This window comes from Mastigoproctus giganteus, chromosome 4 (genome assembly GCF_048544385.1).
Source record: "Mastigoproctus giganteus isolate SK-2022 chromosome 4, ASM4854438v1, whole genome shotgun sequence".
NCBI lineage: Eukaryota > Metazoa > Arthropoda > Arachnida > Uropygi > Thelyphonidae > Mastigoproctus > Mastigoproctus giganteus.
The window spans coordinates 134,945,498-134,965,806 of NC_143578.1; the positions used below are offsets into that span (position 1 = coordinate 134,945,498).

Sequence of the window (20,309 nt, forward strand, 5' to 3'; positions counted from 1 at the left end):
ATTAAGATATCCGGATGCCCAGTAACTGCTGTTATATTATCATTAAAGAACTAACTGCAAAGCTCCAAACTAGTGTAAGTAAGGTCTGTGGAGAAAATCATTTATCAACAGTTTCATATAAGTGTCTGCTAGATAAGTTCCCAGACTGCGACACCCCCTTACCAGAAGAAGGAAGGGGCACAATGTGAACATGAAATGTCGATGTGCCAGAAAAAACTGAAATATTGCAGCATCCTGAATATTCCCCAGACCATGCTTCCTCGGATTTATTCCTCTTTTCTGCCCTGAAGTCCTTTCTTCGTAGAAAACACTTTGCTGCTGATGATGAGGTGATTTCTGCTGCCGGGTCGTGGTTTGAAGGACAGTCAGAGGACTTCTACAAAACTGACCTGCGGAATTGTATTGAGAGGTGGCAAAAATGTGACATTTTGTCTGGCCACTACGTTTAAAAAGTGTAATACGTACATGGCGTTTGTTTCGACTTTCTATCATTACTACTTCGGGATGAGTACAAATCCTTTTTGAAGTCCCCCTCGTATAGTCAAGAGTGCGTTCACGGTGTTGAAGAACTTACTGGTTTCTCTGAAATTCAGTTCCAGATTGTGGACTTGGTAAATGAGATTGTCTTCAACAAAACAGACGTAAGTAATGTGACGGAGAGATGCTGGAATCGCACGACGCTAAGCTGACCTAACGACGATCTGAATGGGTTGGAACAACAGAAAGTAAATATTGCAGCAGGAAGCGGAAATGCAGCCACTTCATTTGTTCATTTCATTGATCATACTTCACTTCACTTTATTGATTATAGCTTTCAGTTTGTTACAGAAAGGGTTGCCCATTCTCGTTGAAGATGACCCAAACATAGAATGGACCGACAAGTTTAAGTTTAGTCGAGCATTGGGCAGGGTCGAAATGGGAAATTTTTTAAACGAACGCTTGTTAATAAAATACTTTATTTTTAATAATAAAGTATGTTCAAGGGTGGGCAGAGAGGGCATGACCCCTTAACCAAAAATTTGAAATTTAAGAAAAAGAACACAGGAGACGTTCTAAAAAAAAAAAAACCTCACGATGATACTTGGACCTGGTCTCCATTCCCCCCCCCCCCATTACGATGATACTTGGATACGGTGTGTATATGATGAAACAGAATGGTGTTTCAATCCGAGCACTAACGATTGGGTGATCTTTTGCCCCGCTTTAATGAACTATCAAGGGGACGAAACAAAATTCTGTTCACTTTTATCCTTGGCTTCCTAAAATGTGAATATTATAGTATGACTAATAGAGTGTGTAAATAACGTTTATGTATACTATATAAGTGTTTATTATTATTATCTTCGCTCCCCTGGTTAATTAATTTAATGTATTGTTTTAATGAGTATTTAGGTGAAATTAAATGGTGAGTCCAAAAATTTTTATCACGGGGACGCATCTCACCTTTATTAAATTTACATTTGTAAAGAAAAAAAAAAGAAGTCCGATATACGTTGTTTTGATATGCGTCACCATTCATAGGAACATAACGCGGATAAAAATTGGAAACTACCTGTACGTACACAACTTATGGTAAGCTGCGGCTTCATGTCTTTGCCTATATCCGAATGAATTCATTCAACTGTGTCTCGAACTATCGAGTAAGTCGATGGTTTTCATTCGATTGTGCCGATCACTACCGCTAGGCAGTGAAAGATGCTTTTAGTACGCCATTGTAATATCAGATGCTGAGTAAAACAGTTTAAAATTTCTGTTTTGTGAGGTTCTTGCCACTGGGGGGACACCGAACGTTCGGATGACCTTCCACCGACTGTGTGGAGCACGGAGCTTCATTTTCATTCATTCAGCCACGGATTAGAACTTTTAAATGTGGCGCTTACAATACTCTGAAGATTAATTTATCTGCTGTCATAAGTTTAACTTGTAAAAATTACTGAACAAATTTTTTTTTTGATAAATTACTTAAAATATGATTACTGAATTTTTTCCACTTCATTTATTTAATTATTACTTTGTTACGGCGGACGCGGTATGTTCAAAAATTTGATAATGATTTTATTTATTTTCGACGTTCTTTATGAGCAAAGAATCAGTATGTAGACGCTCTTTGGAGAGGTGTAAAAGGAAACGTGGTGTTTTCTGGAGGCATAAGTAAAGTAAAGTCCTATACATATTGGTAAACTTAGTTTGACGTGATTTACTGAATTTGTTTTATTTGTGGAATATGGAAGTTATTCAGTCTTATGGCAAATTCTCACGATTTCTTTTCTACATCATGCCTTTGGGCAAATGCTGTGGAACTATTCTGGTAAGGAAATTTAATTGTTGCTGAGGTGCTTATTTTATATATATTTGCATTTTCTTACTCAATTGCATCATCCCACAATTTTTAGTACACAATAGGAAGTGGAAGCTGAGGAATGTTATTATATAAGTACAAAAATTTAGGCACAAATTGCATTCATTAATAGTAGGTATATTAAAGGATAAGAATGGGATTATATGTCAGAGACTGTTTTTATTTTTACTTCAATCTCCCCCGCCCCCAACACACACACACACACACACACACACGGTCTCATTAGGATACACAGTTCACCCTTAAAGTCAGCTATGTAATTTCTATGGTGAAATTTTATTTTTTGTGTTCAAGTGCACAGTTGGAAAGACCAGAAACTTGTTAACATTGGATTTGAATTTCTGTAAGTTATAGAACAAAATGGATATTTTGTTCCATAACTTACAGAAATTCAAATATAAACTGGCAAAAACTGTTATTCACGGTGGAATAGGGTCTTTATAAGTGACATTGCTCAGAAAGTTCAGGGTGGGCTATATGTCAGTTTGCTGAGAAGTAAATTTCCAAAATCATTTAAATCTAATAAATGACATTATGTAAATATAATATTAATAAAGTAATATGCAAGTGAAATTGGCTTCAAGATTTAAATTAGGCCTACCAACAGCATATGCAAATAGTTGGATAGCAGTATTGTATGGCTATTCACAGAGCATCATTTTAGTTTTAGTAATTTTAAGATGTCATTTGTTAATTGCCAACTGCCATAACCTGATTTAATGGTTACGACAATTACTAACCTACCTTTAAATTGTTATGCTAAATTACTAACCTACCTTTAAATTGTTATGCTACCTAACGTTAAGATTTGGCAATAATTGTCGCATTTGCTGCAATTGTTTGTAGGAGTAATGGTACTTGAATTTGTGTAACAAATAATTAATAATTATGTAAAATGGGAAAAATATGCTCAGTGTGTGTGCTTTGATGGACTATCATGGATTCTGTGTGTTACAATTCAAACTTAATGTGCCTCATGGTTTAATATGGAGTCTGCTCAATATTAGTTTTCCAATAAACCATTCTTAAGAGAATATTGGATGCCTGTCCAACTCTTCAGTATTTTGACAATTTCCTGTACTTTGTTGGCATAAATTGGGGTTCCACAGGGTTCGTTGTTGGCCTTCGTACTTTTAAATATGTATCAATGATATTGATGTAGGCATTTCAAGTTTTTGATTTATGCGTTTTTTGATGATACAAAGGTGAACATAGTAGTTAATGACAGTAATCAACATATGTTACTTCAAGAGGATCTAGGTAAACTCAGTAGATGAGTTTAAAAATAGCAATTGAGGTTTAATAATGATGAATGCAAAGTAATACATTTGGGTAGTGGTAATCCTTGAATAACATAACATTTGGGTACCAAACTGTGAAGGTAGTGGAGTATGACAAAGATTTAAGGATAATTGTACTGGCTGACGTGAAATTCTCTGAGCAGTTCCAACAAGTTGCTAGTACATGGGGTTATGTTAATGAGATACAGGAACTTTGCCAGCAGGGACAAAGAGGGGACGATCCTACTGTGTAAAGCAGTAGTTAGGCCACATCTGCAATATTGCATACAGGTTTGGAAACCTCATTTTAGGAAAGACAGAATATATAGATCTGTCGGAAAGAGTGCAGTGAAGTTCAAACAAGCTTAGTTGTAGCACAAAAGGATGTTCTTTACAGGATTCTGTAAATTGAGTCCATAGCAATTAGGCATCTGTGGCAACCTAATTGATGTGTCTGAGGCTTTAAAAGAGTTATGAACTAAATGCTGATGGCATCTTTGCCTTTTTTAAGATGAAATATATAAGGGAATATGAATCTAAATTGGCAAAAAAAAGGATGGTTTCAGAATAGGTGTGCAGAAATTTGCATTCAACCAAGGGGTAATCCATCATTGGAATAAACTTTCACCTAATATTCTGCAGGTAGATAGTTTGAATAAATTTAAAGAAAGATTGGATAGATTATTATTAGAAGGAATGGGGTAATTTAAATAAATAAATTATATATATATATATATTTTTTTTTTTTTTGTGCTTTATATCGCTCACTTCCTTGCTTCATGTTGCCAATACTCATGGCCATCTGCCTAAATCACTTTTCCGGTGATATCGTTATTTTAAGCTGGCTTTCATTAGATACTTTTTCGTTACCAATCAATTATACTTCAGTAAAACTGATTGGTAATGAAAATACAAAAAGGAAATGATGCAAATGACGTCATTTCCTAAATGACGCTAATGACCCTAACTCAGTCACTAACGTTGATTTGGTAGAGTAAGTAGCGGGCTTAAGCATATGAACGATGTTTTACATTGTTCATATGCATAAAACATTGAACGATGTTTTATACATTTTATATGCATATTTTATGCATTCATATGCGAACGATGTTTTACATCGTTCATATGCATAAAACATCGTTCATTTAGTAAGAACGATGTCATACTAAATATTTTGGACTGAAGTAAATCCGATTGGTAACGAAAATGTGAGATAGAAATGATGCAAATGACATCACTTCCTAAATGATGCTACTAATGCCAACTCAGTCACTAATGTTGATTCGTTAGAGTAAATAGCAGCCGTGAGCATAAAACATTACATCATTCATAACTTCAGTTCTGGCTATTCAAGTTTAAAAATTTAAATGGATTTAATTTAATCTCCAGTGGATGTTTCCAAAGGATATTTTCACATAAAATAAAACATCTTTTGTGCCTAAAAAAAGGTAAAGTGCAGCCACTGCAGGATGGAAGCCTCCTCAACAATTCATGCTGAGGGAAAATGGACCATAATCTGCCACGCTGGTCCAGTGCGGGTTGGCAGATCGACCGTATTCAGCAGTCAGGGGCTTGAACCCCGGTCTAACTCAAAGAGCGTGTGCTACTGCACTCCCGCTCCTAACCACTCGGCTACGGAGGCCAGGGTACATATGCTGGTTTTTTTTTTTTTTTAAATGGGCTGTGTATTTTTCATGGCAGTATTCAGTTTGCAACAAACACACAGGCAGCTATGTCCCCATGGTAATCTATTTGCAGTAATACTCAGTTTTAGTATTAGTAAGGTGAAATGATATAGGAAAGCAGACTTTTCTGCATTGGCCAAAAAAAAATAAAATAATAGGAAGTTGAAATTAACTTCACTAGTGATATTATTATTACTATTATTAACCATATGGTGTAAGGAAGCCTGAGGCTTATGCTGCACCAGCCAAAAAAAATTTGAGTTACCCTGAGGGGGGGCAGAGAGAACAAGAGTCAGATGTAGAAGGGAATCACCAAGAAAGAGAAGAAGGATGATATCCAACTCAGGACCCTGGGTGTGCCAAGCCCATACTCACCAGTTGTGAGCCCTTGGGGTTATATCAAGGTAGTTTTTATGAAAAAACAGTTACATAAAAATTTTGGTACATGCATTGACTGAATATTACATACGTTGATGGTTGTTATCAGTATTAGTGAAGCCAAATGATGCAATGAAGTTAACTTTTTTTACCTCAGCCAAAAATAAATAAATAAATAAATAATAAAACTAACAATATTTAAAATAAAACAGCATTTTTTACTATTTTTATTCCCACAAGGTGGCCATCCAATTCTTCTTTGAACTTAAGCTGGACTCACTGCTTTTGCTACATTGGGAGGCAACTTATTCCAGTGATCAGCAACCCACTGTCCATAGGTGAACTTCTTGAGATTAATCTTCTGTTATTCCTTTAGATATTATATTTATTCCCCTGGTACTTAACTTACCTATGGGGGAGAAAAGACCTTCATTACTGATTTTACTCAACCCTTTTTATTGCCTTATTCACTTCAATCAGATCTCCCTTAGTTGTTTACAGTGTAACATTGTAACTAGAAAAAGTGGGCCCCAATGCAAAGTTTAGTGTGGGTCCCCCCCCTGAAAATATTTGTTTTGGTAAAAATAAAAAATCCTTAAAAATTGCCCTGGAAGCAGCAGCTATGAAAAAAATTATTGCTCATAGACATACTAAATTTTATTATAAAATAACTAAAAAACTTAAATTTTTACTCATTTAAATTTTTTTCTGTTTCGGGCAGGAGGGCCCCTTTTGTGGGTCCCCATTTTATTCGTGGACTCCAATGCTCCACATTGGCTGCATTGGCCTAGTTATTCCACTGGTTGTTTAGTTGTCAACCTTTGCACCGGCCCATACCTGAGACTTCCTTCATCAATTTGCACACATCACCTCTGTTCGTGTGGATCACCAGAGAGTTGGGATCACATCTTGTTTCATTGCTCCCTGTATGACGATCTCAGACTTTCTCTTCATGCACTTACCAATTTTCAACCAGGACAGGAGTCGTCTCTGCTTCAAAGCTCTGAGTCATATCAAATTCTTCAGGCTTTCGCTCAAGGCATATTTCTGCGAAGGCATTCAGTGTGGACAGATCTCAACAGAATGCAGCACAATGGTCTTGATCTGATCTGGTTAGATTTCCTTTAATAATATATAAACAGGGAATCCTCAAGAAGTGAAATTTTTCCTCGGCCTGTAGACAAAATTAAGTGCTTTCTTTCTTTTTTTTTTTTTTTTTTTTAGTACCATTACTTTCTTTCTTTTATGCATTTATTTATTATCATAATTTTTTTTTTTTTTTTTTTACTAATTTATTTGGCTTTTTTTTTAATTTTTTTTATTTTGTTTACTAATTTTTTTTTTTTTTTAATATTTTATTTTATTAATTTCAGTTCCATATCCAGCACTATGGGTTATCATGTTTTTTTTTTTTTTTTCCCCTCTGGAATGGGCCCCCAGAGGATCCTGGCCTACCTTCTGACAACATCAGGTGGGTCAGAGTCTCTCTTGAGACAGTACGTGCTTTACATGGACTGGCCCACCATGGTGTGGACGAGTACCCAGAATCATCTGTCCAAGTGACTGATGCTTCTGGGTAGCCAAGCGGCCAGAACAGAACAACAGAACACACGCATAATACACACAAACCAACGTCACACACATATCTGGCCTATTTGTAGTGATACTGTTCTTCACAGAGATACGAGGCAGAGTTGAACAAACGTTCTAGGAGCCGCCCTTTACATATACACATGTCCACATCACTTGTATGGTTGCTCTTCTTTGAACCCTCTCCAGAAGGTCTGTCTTTTTTTAGGTGAAATATTCAGACTTGAATACAATATTCCAAATGTGGCCCAGCCATTTCTTTGTACAGTTGAATAATGATGTCCTTTCTATTAGCAAATGCCCTATAAATCATGCCCAGGACAGTGCTTTCCTAGCCACCTGTTTACAGTGCATGGAAAATTCCTCCGCACTTCCCCAGTCCAAGGGGATTTTCTTGAGTCTAACGTTCTCAATATTTTTGATACAACCACATGGTCTTCTAATTATAACTGAATATATATTCTCCCCCAGTTCCTTGTACCTGTTTAACCTCAGTAGCATTTTCTAACAAATGCTTCTCTGACATCATTATATCACTTATTCTATATTACCCAGAGATCTGCTTTCTATTGTAAGTATCATTAAGAAGTAACTGTTCAACCCATCTACCATTTCTGCATGGACTTTCTATGGATTTTCCACTGCAGCCAATTAAAGGAACTAAAGTCTGAATAACAGAACACAATTATACTGTATATTAATATTTTCTGATCACAGTTCATAAAAACAAGCTCATATGTTTGCTAACCAGTCACATATATTAAGTTAATGATATTAGCATACCATTATAATGAAATGAAAAAACATTTTATAAAAAGATTTTTATTTAAAACAAAATGCCATACAGAAAGTTCAAATCAAGTAGAACACAATACGATTTTTTTTTAATGAATAAACTGTTAAATCTTAAGAACTGTTAATTTAATCAGATTTACACAGTACCTTCCCAATCATATTGTTTTCTTTTTGAAGAAAATGGGAATATTCTGTTAAGTAAAGGTCCTATCATATTGCCTTTTATGCCATCATTCTTCATTTCTCCTAGAGCATAGAAAAATATTTCAAATTCATCAGAATTAACAAATTTTATGAGAGTATTGATGAAATTTCTGTCTTTTTGCAATTTAACACTTTTTCTTAAAATAGTTTTTTTTTTTCTTCTGAAATTCTGTTTGAAACTCTCTTCCCTCTGCTATTTCATCTTCTAGCCACATTCTTAATTCACCCAAATTACATCCCTTTCACCACTGTTATGCAATATTTTGACTGCAATATAAATAATGAACATCATTATCATTTAATTCCTTTTTCCATTCACTTATTATTATACTCTATTCTATGTCATTCCATCTTGCTGCCCAGTTCTAAATAGCATATTTCATGCTATAATTTTTAATATTGGTCATTGTCTTTTTTTTTCCCTCTTGTCAATCACGAAAAAAAAGTTTCCTTTGATATCAGCACTTTTAGCTGAGTGCAACTAGTGTTGTTGTGAGTTGTGGTACTGGAATGTAAGAAAGGGCACTTTTTATTGAAATCATTGTTTGATAAGATTTTATCAGAATATTGTGCAGGGGTATCATCTAACAATAAAAATATGTTAATGCTTTCATTTGCATTTAAAAAGCATGTTCAATTTATACTCTGCACAACCCATAATCAACTTAAATGCATGTGCCACTGTACTCCTATGCTGACCATTGGTTATATCAGGCCTATTTTCCCTTTTGAATGATTTTATTTAATTTATAAAGGTATTAACGAGGTATAAAAACATTATATCCTGGTGTCACGAAACTTTACTAGACACGGACAGACAACTTATGTGATAGAGACCTGCTAATATTAGCAGGTCTCTATCGCATAAACAAGATGATACTTAAATTATAAGAGGAAATCTCATAGTAGGACTGTAATTCTCTCTACACTCAATCACGGATGAATGTATTATTATATGAACCCACGCCACGTGTTTAGTATTAAATAAATCAAATTAAAATCATTGTATTCAATTCTCATATCACACCTAGTGCATCAAGAAGAGCCATGGAAAGTCAGTGGCCACCAACCCCCCAAAAACCAATCAATATCATATGCTACCATGAGAATTGAAAAACAATTGTCGCAAAAAATCTTAGAACCACAAAATAAATATACATCAATTCACAAATAATTTAAACTTTAAAATTGTCTAAAGTTTCAATTATTTGTGAATTGATGTATATTTATTTTGTGGTTTTAAGATTTTTTGCGACAATTGTTTTTCAGTTCTCATGGTAGCATGCGATATTGATTGGTTTTGGGAGGTTGGTGGCCACCGACTTTCTATGACTCTTCTAGATGCACTAGGTGTGATATGAGAATTGAATACATGATGATTTTAACTAGTAGCTATTTTTAATTTGATTTATTTAATACTAAGCACGTGGCGTGGGTTCATATAATACATTCATCCTAAATTTAGTGTCGAGAGAATTACAGTCCTACTGAAAAGGTATGAGGTTTCATCTTATAATTTAAGATTAATAATAATAGGACATAATTGGGCTTCATTGCTCTTTCGAGTCTAACAAGATGATGCATAGAACATTTCAAACGAAGTGTTCTACATATCATATTGAGGTAAATTTCTCTTATTCTTCTACAAATATTGAATTACAATGTAGAACATATTGAGCATCATAGCTCTGTTTTATACTAACAAGATAGGTGTGTTTATATATATATAAACACGCCAACTGAAATCGTGCATGATCTTCAGAACTAAAGCTTCTCATTAAATGTTGAACTGAATATCAGCAAAGGGAAACATTTATCCTGACACGTTTTCTTCGTTAATGCTGTGTAAGTATGCTCAATGTTCAGTTGTGCAGCTGCATATTAGAAATTCTGATAGAAAAGCCATTCAATAGCTTCAGTTTCTCTGAATGTGAGGTTATTAAAAATGGAAAATCCCAAAAACATGATCCAAAAATTCACACATTTCCATTTTGAATATTACAAAAAAGCATGGAATGGCTAACTTTATTTGAAGAAGAGAAAATTATATTGCTGCTCTTTCACCTCTTTTTTTTTTTTTTTTTTTTAAGCAAATTCAAGTTATTATTTTAATAGCACCTGAGCTTGTCATTCATATTTGTCTTCAGAAGCGAGAGCCCGCTGGCCAGTTTTGCAAGAATGTCTAGGTTGAAAAACCTGGAATAACTCATGGGAAAACCCTACTTCTTCTGCTGGAGATTGGCTGACTATAGTGTTGACTGAAGAGGATTTCAGAAATTCCTCTGGTCACTGACAGGAATCAAACTTAGACCGCTCCAAATGAGTGGCAGACTGCACTGTATTGTGCCAGTTAAATTGCTGAGAAGGACATACTCTTCATAATACACCTTGGCACCATGAGTGGTTTGTAAAGCCACCTATCCGTATGGTGTCACAGTTAAGAATATGTTAGTTTCCCCATTTTTAATCATTTTTTGCATTTTGTTCCCAAAACTGATGTACTTTGTCTTTGACACATCCTGCTGCCATGATTTTTTGTGATACATGCTTAGAGGGATAAATATAGATTTTATAAGCTTGAAAATGGAGGCAACTAAAAGTTTCATGTTTATATTTGAAACATTTTTAAATTTTCAAAATTTTCATTAAAAAATATAAATTTACATTTAATAAATATTATAATCCAAGGCCATTTCAAATGAGAGGGAATTGCATGATCAACATGCAGGTGGCAAGCCATGAGGGTGTCAAAATTTACTTCAATAATAACATTTCAGCAATAAAAGGAAAATAATAAGTTTACACCTAGGCATATATAGTTCTAGAACAAGCCTGTTGTAATCCATTAGTAAAAGGTCAAGCATTGATATATTCTAGCAGTATTTAGAAAAAAACATTCCTTTTTATTTCTGAAAAAAAAAAAAAAAAAAAAAAAAAAGATTTAAGCCTTCAGGCCAGGTGCCACCATTTTTGTAACTGTTGGTATTGTTACAGAAATGGTGGCACTCCACCCCTGTGCAAAAGGTCAATGCACACACACCACAAGTAAATTTAACATTTCATCATTAAATGTGATATTATTAAGTATTTCCTTTAATTTAATTTTAGTAATCACCCGGTTCATTATTTATTCTGAAATGTTTTGGGCTACTATAGATCTTGCTCTGTGGAAATAGTGGCTTTATAGTGAACCCTAACGTTGAGCATTTTTGGCATTATATAATGAGTAATCCCAGAATGTTGAAGAAATTAGGGAATGGTAATTGGTAGAGTGAAAGTTCTTATTTTACACATTTCAGGTAAATGGCTGTTGTGAACATAGTTTTACTGGAGTTGCCTCCTTTAGTTTGAGATGAAGTGGTAATGTGGAAATAAATAAAAAGTTTGCTTAATAATAATAATATCTTTATGTGGCTAACATTAACAAGTGAGTATAAAGCTATTCAGTATTATGTGGTTATAAAAAATTAATTTTCTGGCATACTTTATGATCAATTATTAATCTGGATATTATTGAGTTTCATCAATATTCTGCAGAATATAAATAATTTTTCTAAATGATGTAAACCATTCACATACTTTTAAAAGATTACAAAATCAAATGGATCATGTTTATTAAAAACCAGTAGATTTTTAACTCATTATCATTCTTTTCTTGGCTTCTTAGAGGTGCAGATGTATCCTGACTCTTCTGTTCAAATGGAATTAACAGAAAGACCTCTAAGTGCACTTGCACTTAATGAGGTGAGTTTTTAATAAATTTTAATTAGTGTGATATTGTAAATTGTAGCCTAGGAGATTTCTAAAATTGCATCACTGTATTATATTTATTATTATATTATGAGTATATTAATGATTTTTACTTTAATAATGGTTTGTACAAGATCAAGTCAGAATTCTGCAGCTTAGGATTGCACAATTCAGAGAGGAATGGCTGAAAATTTACCTATGGAAGTCATGAATTCATTCCTCATACAGCCTATGGCATATATTTCAATTCCTCTTTTGTGAATAATTCTACTTCAGCCAATAATTCTTTTATATTGTCTAAGATGTAAGAAGTATATTGAACTTAAACTAAAACTGGATGAAATTGATTCATCGAAGAAAGCGAGTTGATGTTGCTGAGAGAAAAAAAACATCTTGTGTGTACCCTATATGCACAAAAAGATGTTTTATGTGTAAACATCTTTGACGACACCTATTAAATTTCGAATCTAAAACCAAAATCATGAACGATGTAATTTATGCTCACACCCGCTACTTACTCCAGAATCAACGTTTGGAAGAGGTTAGGCCAATAGCCTAATTACCCATTTGATTGCAGCCATTTGTTGAATAGTATGATTGCAACAATACAAGTATTTGTATTACAATTATACTATCATGTTGGATCATGTTACTCTGTCATGCTTTGTAATAAATTACACATGCAGCGCTAAAAAGATCTGCAAGAAACAATAGCATCCAACCATAATATGTTATCAAAACTATGGCTTGGCTCAGGACCTCAACAAGTATAAGCACGAGATGGTAACGCTGCACATTCCATTTCACAATTGCGGAAACAGAGATACTGTCAGAGATGAAATATGTCAAAGTCTACGACAATGAAGAGCTCATACTAGATCGTAAATTGTGTGAATCGGATTTGGACATTTGCAAAATTATTGAAATATGTAAGACGATGTGTCAAGACAATGACGACAGTGACCCTGACAAAACATGTGGTAATGACTTGCGTAGCCTTGTAACATGACTGCAAGAAGAAGACCCCTTTCAAAACTTTTACAATCATCCAAACAGCGAGATGAATGAGGATGTAAAGCTTGCCACGCTCAACCAATTCTGTGCAATTGCAAAGAAATGCGAGGACTTCTTCAACTTAATGAGAATGGCCAATGACAAGCAAAAGATTCTACTCGTACATGTAATTTGGAATCTTATCTCCCAGTCGCGAACTGATTCAAATATTCTTGACCGGCCCAGCTGGTCCTGAAAAACATTTATGATTCACCTCTTGATGGAAATATACAACTGCTTCAGTAATACAGATGGGTACTGTAACAGCTACATTACATGAGCTTCAACTGGTAAGGCTGAAGTGCATGTAATGTAATGATCTTTGATGTGCTCAGAGCTGGTTTATGCCAGCTCTGGACATATCCAAGATCACTGCCCTCAAGATATCCATTTCTCTGGTTACCAAAAGGTTTCTGCCACAGGTGGCAATGGTTAGCCGAAAGCCACCTAAGTGGTATGCCCCGAATCATAAACATTTTTCCGCAACCAGCTGGTTTACGCCAGCTCTGAGTACACCCAAGATCACCTCCCATGACCTTTGCTTTAAATGCTTTACTTTACTTTAAATTTTGCAAGACATCCATTTTTCCGGTTACCAAAACGTTTCTGCCACAGGTGGCAATGGTTAGCCCAAAGCCACCTAAATGGTATGCCCCGAATCATAAACATTTTTCCGCAACCAGCTGGTTTACGCCAGCTCTGAGTACACCCAAGATTACCTCCCGTGATCCTTTGCATGATCTCCTCTAGTTTGATAAATATTATAATCAACGCGGAAATGACATCAAATGATGTCATTTCCGCGTTGCAAAATTGTGACAAATTGATTTTAACCTTCCAAAATTTAGTAGGTGATGCCAATGATGTTTACACATCAAAAACTGGGGGCTCAGGAGAGAATAGTCATGTGCAAACTGCTTTCATCAAAAATAGTTTGTTGGGCAACTAGGAGGGACCTTTTCATACTTCCAGTCCGCGGGAACCTCCCTTGACTCCAAAGATGTTCACATAATTAAAGTTAAGGGTTTGCTTACCTCATTAGCTGCTTCTTTTTATCCCTCCTCCTTAATCCCTTGACAGTAGTTATATCTTTAAGTAGATCCCGCATAATATGATCACTGTCATGTGGTGGTTCCTTTATCTGGATATTCTTAATAGTAATAATAGTAATAGAGGCATGTGATGCAAGAAAGCAAGCGTATGAGCTTATGTAGCATCAGTCAAAAAAAAAAAAAAAACATGCACACAACCATTCCCTCTAAATGTTTGTCCAGTTCCTCCTTGAATTTATTTAAGCTATCAACTTCCACAGTGACAGATGGAAGTTTGTTCCAGCAATTAACCACCCGCTGGCTAAAGGCAAATTTCCACACATCTATTCTACAACTGTCTTTGCTGAATTTGAATTTATTCCCCTTCGTTCCGGTCCGTAATCTGAGCAAGTGGAAGAATCCCATCAGAATTCAGCGTGCTCAACCCATTCAAGGCCTTATACACCTCAATCAGATCACCTCGCAGGTGCCTAGTGTCCAGCCGCTGCAATTTGCAGAACTTAAGCCTCTCTTGGTAAGAGGATCCCTTCATTCCCCTCACCAATCTTGTTGCCATTCTCTGTACACGCTCAAGTAAATCTACATCCTTCCTAAAATGAGGCCTCCAGACCTGTACACAGTACTCAAGGCGTGGCCTGACCATTGCATTATACAAAGGGATAATCACCTCCTTTTCCCTGCTAGCAAATTTTCTGTATATCATTGACAAAACCCCATGACCTGCTCTTGCAGCCTGTCTGCATTGCTCAGAAAACTTCATATCTGACTGTGCAATTACTTCCAGGTCTTTTTAATTTTTTACCACACTAAGTGTAGTACCACACAGTTGGTATGTTCCTCTGGTGTTACTTCTACCCATATGCAGTACTTTGCATTTGTCAGTGTTAAACTTCAGTTTCCACTTCTCAGCTCATCTGCCACAATTTTCTAGATCCTGTTGCAGTAGCACACTGCCATTACTGTCATTAACAACCCTGCCAACCTTTGTATCATCTGCAAACTTTGACACTAAACCTGATATACCTTTATCAATATCATTGATAAATATACAAAACAACAGTGGGCCCAACACCGAACTTGTGGAACTCCACTAATAGCATTAGTCCGCAAAGAGCATCGTCCATTGATTACCATCCTCTCTTCTCCCACTCAACCACCCTTTTATCCATTGTAGCAACTTAATAGCATTCTGCTCCAATTTGTATAGTAGTCTTCCATGCGCAACAGTGTCAAAAGCTTTCCTGAAATCCAAGTATATGATATCAATATTATTTTTCCATCCAGTTCTTTCTAACCACATAATAGTATCCAATCAAAATTGTCTGACAAAACTTTCCCTTAACAAACCCATGCTGTGTCTGAATTATTGCTGTAGTCTTGTCTAGATGATCCTGCAGTGCATCTTTAACCAGTGACTCCATTATTTTATCCAGAACAGAAGTTAAACTAACTGGTCTCTAATTACTCATGTCACCCTTTGATCGCCCTTTGTGAATTGGGGATACATATGCACATCTCCAGTCCATGGGGACCTCCTCTGAGTTGAACGATGCTCTCATAATTATGGATAAGAGTTTGCTTAGTTCTTTTGCCTTTAATATAACTGGATAGATCCCATCCACCCCAGGTGCCTTTCTTATGTTTAACTTCAACAATTTCTCCTCCACTTTGCTCTCAGTTATTACAAAATCATTAAGCACTCTTTTACAGTTTCATAACCTTCTGGTAGATGCAATGTAGATGCAGAATACTCATTCAGTTTGTTTGCTATCTGACAGGATCATCAACAGTCGAACCATCGATATCAAATGGACCAATCTGGTTCATCCCCTTCCTTTTAGAGTGTATATAAGTAAAGAAATCTTTGCTGTTTTTCTTAGCATCTTTTGCCAAAGATTTCTCGTAATCTGCCTTTGCTTGCCTAATCCCTTTTGTGACTTGATTACAGACTAGCTTATATCTGCCATAGGCTTCTGTGTCGTCTGATATTTTATATGCATCCCATGCATTTTTCTTCTCTGCCCTGACTGAGTGTTATTGTTTCATTTGACAACCATTTAGGCCTAAACCTTGAACAATATTTCTTAATAGGTATGAAACGTCTAGTAGCTTCCACGATTAATTCCTTGAATACTTCCCACTTAGAATTTGCTTTTGGTTACATCATCAGTTGGTCCCACTGTACAGAATTTAAAAACTGTCTGAGACCACTGTAGTCACCTTTACGGAAACAAAAACCCTTTTGTTACCCTTGATGGTAATTATATCTTTAAGTGAATCCCACATCAGTACACTGTGATCACTGCCACCTAGTGGTTCCTTTATCTGCAAATTCTTAATGCACGAATGATCATTGCTGATAACCAGATCAAGAGTATTACCCTCTTTGGTTGCCTCTCGAACATGCTGCTGCTGCAGAAAACAATCATCCAATAAATCCACAAAAGTCTTGCTAGTGTGCGAGTGACCAATCCACAAGTTCCAGTCAATATCTAGGAAGTTAAAATCCTCCATTATAAGACATTCTGATTTATTAGCCCACTCTATTTCTCTGTACAATTGTTTGCTGTACTCATTCGAGTCATTAGGCCTATAACACACTCCTACTGTTATTTTTGCTTTCCCAGTGCTTATGTCACACCAAACTGACTCAACATTGCACTGTCCATCTATATGAACTGGATGCACTTCCTTTGATTTTGTTTTTCTTACTTAACAGCATAACTCTTCCTATCTTGTCTATCCTTTCTGTACACATTGTACTCCCCAAATTCCAATTCTGCATTCCTAATATCTGTGTGACACCACGTCTCTGATATCCCAACAATATCCGCCTTTGATATCTTGACCAACACTTCAAAATCATCAAATGAATTTGATGAATGAGGACTTGCTGCTGATAATCATATAGAGAGTATTGTTTATCTTTTGCTGTCTCTCTGATATGCTCTAATAATTAAAAGAATTTTCTTAAACATCACAAGTCTATGTTTAAGAAAATTTTTAAACCTAAAGAATCATAAGTACAATTATTTGTCTATATTTCAGACTTACTTTAAACACCATTTTCTAGATTTGAAAGCTGTTTTTACAGTTTTGCTGTTGAAAAACTTTCCTTAAATCTTTTAACAGTGGTTAAAAGAATTTGCCGAGTAAGCCCTCAGTTACATCGCAACAATAGACTACATTCTGTGCTGATTTCCTCAAATTACTTCTTATTCCTCAAAATGAAATCCATGCTGAAAGGACAATGATTTGAGTGTAGAGGACATCAAAAGAAATGTTATAAAGGAATTAGGTTGTTAGTTCAAATGCCTCCACTGGCACTATAAGCAATCTCACAGTTATCTAGCTGATAAAGGCAATAATTTAAAAAAAATAAAAACTTTTTTTCATTCTTGTACATCTGGTTTTCTTTAAATTGACAATCCTGGCACTTAATGCCAAACACTGTACTAATATCATCTTGGGCTATGCATTCTTGACACTTCAGGGAGATTTTTCCGTTCATAAGAACTTGCAGTTTCGAATAAGGAATAAATAAAATTAATAAAAACTAGTAATAATAAATGCAAAATCAGTATTGTGTTTTACTCAAAAATATATAACGATTGTGATATTTTGCAAATAAATCTTTATTTAACCGTGAAAAATATGTTATTTTGAAACATAGCATACAAAAATAATTAAAGATTGCACATAATTAGCTAGATTCTTAAACTATTGTAGGCATGTGGTTAATTGCTGCTGCATTATTATAGACTTCTGAACTTAGTGGTGTAAAAATCACTTTGGTTAGAAATTATTTTTAAAAAGCTATTAAAGACATGAAATGATCTTTTAGATATAAAATGAATGTAATTTTGTTGATTAAAATTTGGGAAATCTTCATGTGAAGTGCACTATGAGCCTTGAGTTTTGGGTTGAAAACAATCGCACATGGATAAGTACTTATGAGTAATTTTTCTTTTAATAACTATTTATGCTATAAATATACTGTGTTTTAACTTTATTTGCATCTTATTTCTGATTGGGGAAAAAAAATGGTGTAAAATCTCTTTTTCTGGCTGTGTTATATGTTTCTGTAGTAAGGAGAAAAGCAGTAGGTAGCTCAAAGTTATTCACTAGACTTTCCTCTGCTCTCTCACTCCATATGTGAGTATGCAGTTGTTAGGTTCAGTAAATGCCCTTGTTTGTTTTCCTTATTATTATTTTGTTTTTAGGAGCATTAGCAACTAAGGCCATATTGCTCCGGGATATGCGGCGGTCATTCCCTGACCTTTCCGCATCCTCCGTATTTGGTGGTGACAGGCTTGAACGCCGGTCTAATCAAGAAGCATGTGCTACGCACTGCTGCTTCTTCCCACCTGGCTACGGAGGTGCCTTTTCTTATTATAAAAGTTGAGGTACAAAAATCATTCTGTCAGTCGTTGCCATTAAACCATGTATTAAGTCTTAGTATTTTGTATATAAGAAAAAAAAAAAACATATTGGTTATAAGTGTGATATTTTATTTATAGGTAGAGCATATATGAAAGTAGGCACAAAAAGTGATTTAATACCATTTAAGTTTTGGGGATAAAAATCTACCCACTGCAACACCCCTCATATTCCATACTTGATGCTGCTTCCGTAGGGTTAATAAGATTTGAATCTCTAACCACAGATAATCCAGATAAGAATTGCTTAAATGAACCTCAGATTGTGCACTCCATCTCTTATCATTTCAGAAATCCTAAAATTAATATTGAAGAATCTTGATTGGAAATTCTTGGGCGAGTTAAAAATGGCCACTTTTTTGATTTCTTACATTTGTTTAGAAACCGAAAGTCTTGCAGGATTCCTGTAACTTGGCTTACTGCAGCTTTAAATTTTTAGCCATTTTCAAAAATGATGATTTAGATATTACTGTTTTGAATTACATACCTAATTAATATGCATAATAAGGTTTGTATCAGAACGACTGGGATTTTTAAAATCTATGTTTTTTCTTATAATAGTTAAAATTATTGTGTTAGTGGTGAGATGGATGAAAGATGGAGGAGGCTTTCTTAAAAGCCTGTTGTCAATACAGCATTCACTTTCTTACTTTTTCATTAATTTTATTGCTTTGTCATTTATTTTTTTTCTTGTTTAATGAATAACTTATAAAATTAAATTTTTTACTATTTTTTAAAAGATTGAATAGAGGAATGAGAAATTGGACTAAACAAGAAAGAATTATGACAACATCACAGTCACAAGTCGATTCAAAAGCTAATATACTTGAAGGAAATACCTTGAAAAAAGGTTTATTGTGGCAACAATGGGACAGATTTTTCAGCCGCTGGAAAGAAAGATTTTTTATCCTTACAAGAGATTATTTAGCATGTTTTAAAAAGGGATCAAAGATTGGCATATCTGAAATGGGTTCATTCTTATACAAGGTAATGTTATCTGACATTTTTAATAATATTATCAGTTGTATTTTACAGTGATTTTCAAGATTAAAGGAATTATAGAATTAGACTATACCATACTCTGCTCTTTGGTATTAGACAGTGAAAAAGTTTTATTCTATACAAAATTTCATTTGACATTTCAAGCTTCAAATTATGCTAGCAGCAGCTGAAGAAATATGTACAAAACAAATATGAAACTTATGTGATAAAGACAGCATGAGGAAAAAGTGCAAACAAAACAATAATAACCATATTGTTATTTTGATGAAATGAAGGTGAACCTCTTGAAAACCACTAAAACAAGAGTAAAATCACACGAATTTTTTATTTTTTTTTATTTTTTTTTACTGTTCTAGCATATTTTGTTCTGTTTTATCACTTTCAATTTACCCCTTTTATACAAATTGTTCTGTTTAGTCATTAAACTTTAGTAATTAAATAAATATTATAATTTTATTTTAATTCTTGCAATGTCTTAGTTGTAGCAAGATTTGTAGAGCGATTTGATTTCTGATGCAGAGGACATTTCTAAACAAAACATAATTGGTTAAAAGACTCGTTAGTACTTTTTTAGCATTAGCATTAGTAGAGGCATATGATGCAAGAAAGCAAGCTTATGCAGCATGCTTAAGCTTGCTTTCTTGCAAAAAAAAAACAAAAAAACTTCCACTTCACCCTTCCGTTTGTTCGAAATACCTGTCCAGCTGAGCCTTAAATTCATT

General features: G+C 34.7%; 1 protein-coding gene across 2 annotated transcripts in view; it reads left to right on the forward strand.

Annotated features, from left to right (window-relative positions):
• Window positions 1–20,309, forward strand: part of LOC150087081 (uncharacterized) — a 136,269-nt gene that overhangs the window by 66,090 nt on the left and 49,870 nt on the right. For both annotated transcript variants that reach the window (XM_090371804.1, XM_090371805.1), the window contains exons 2-3: window positions 11,959–12,035; window positions 19,326–19,572. In XM_090371804.1, coding sequence (XP_090227930.1) covers window positions 12,031–12,035; window positions 19,326–19,572 — 252 coding nt within the window. In that variant the 5' untranslated portion in view covers window positions 11,959–12,030. The remainder of the gene's footprint in view (window positions 1–11,958; window positions 12,036–19,325; window positions 19,573–20,309) is intronic.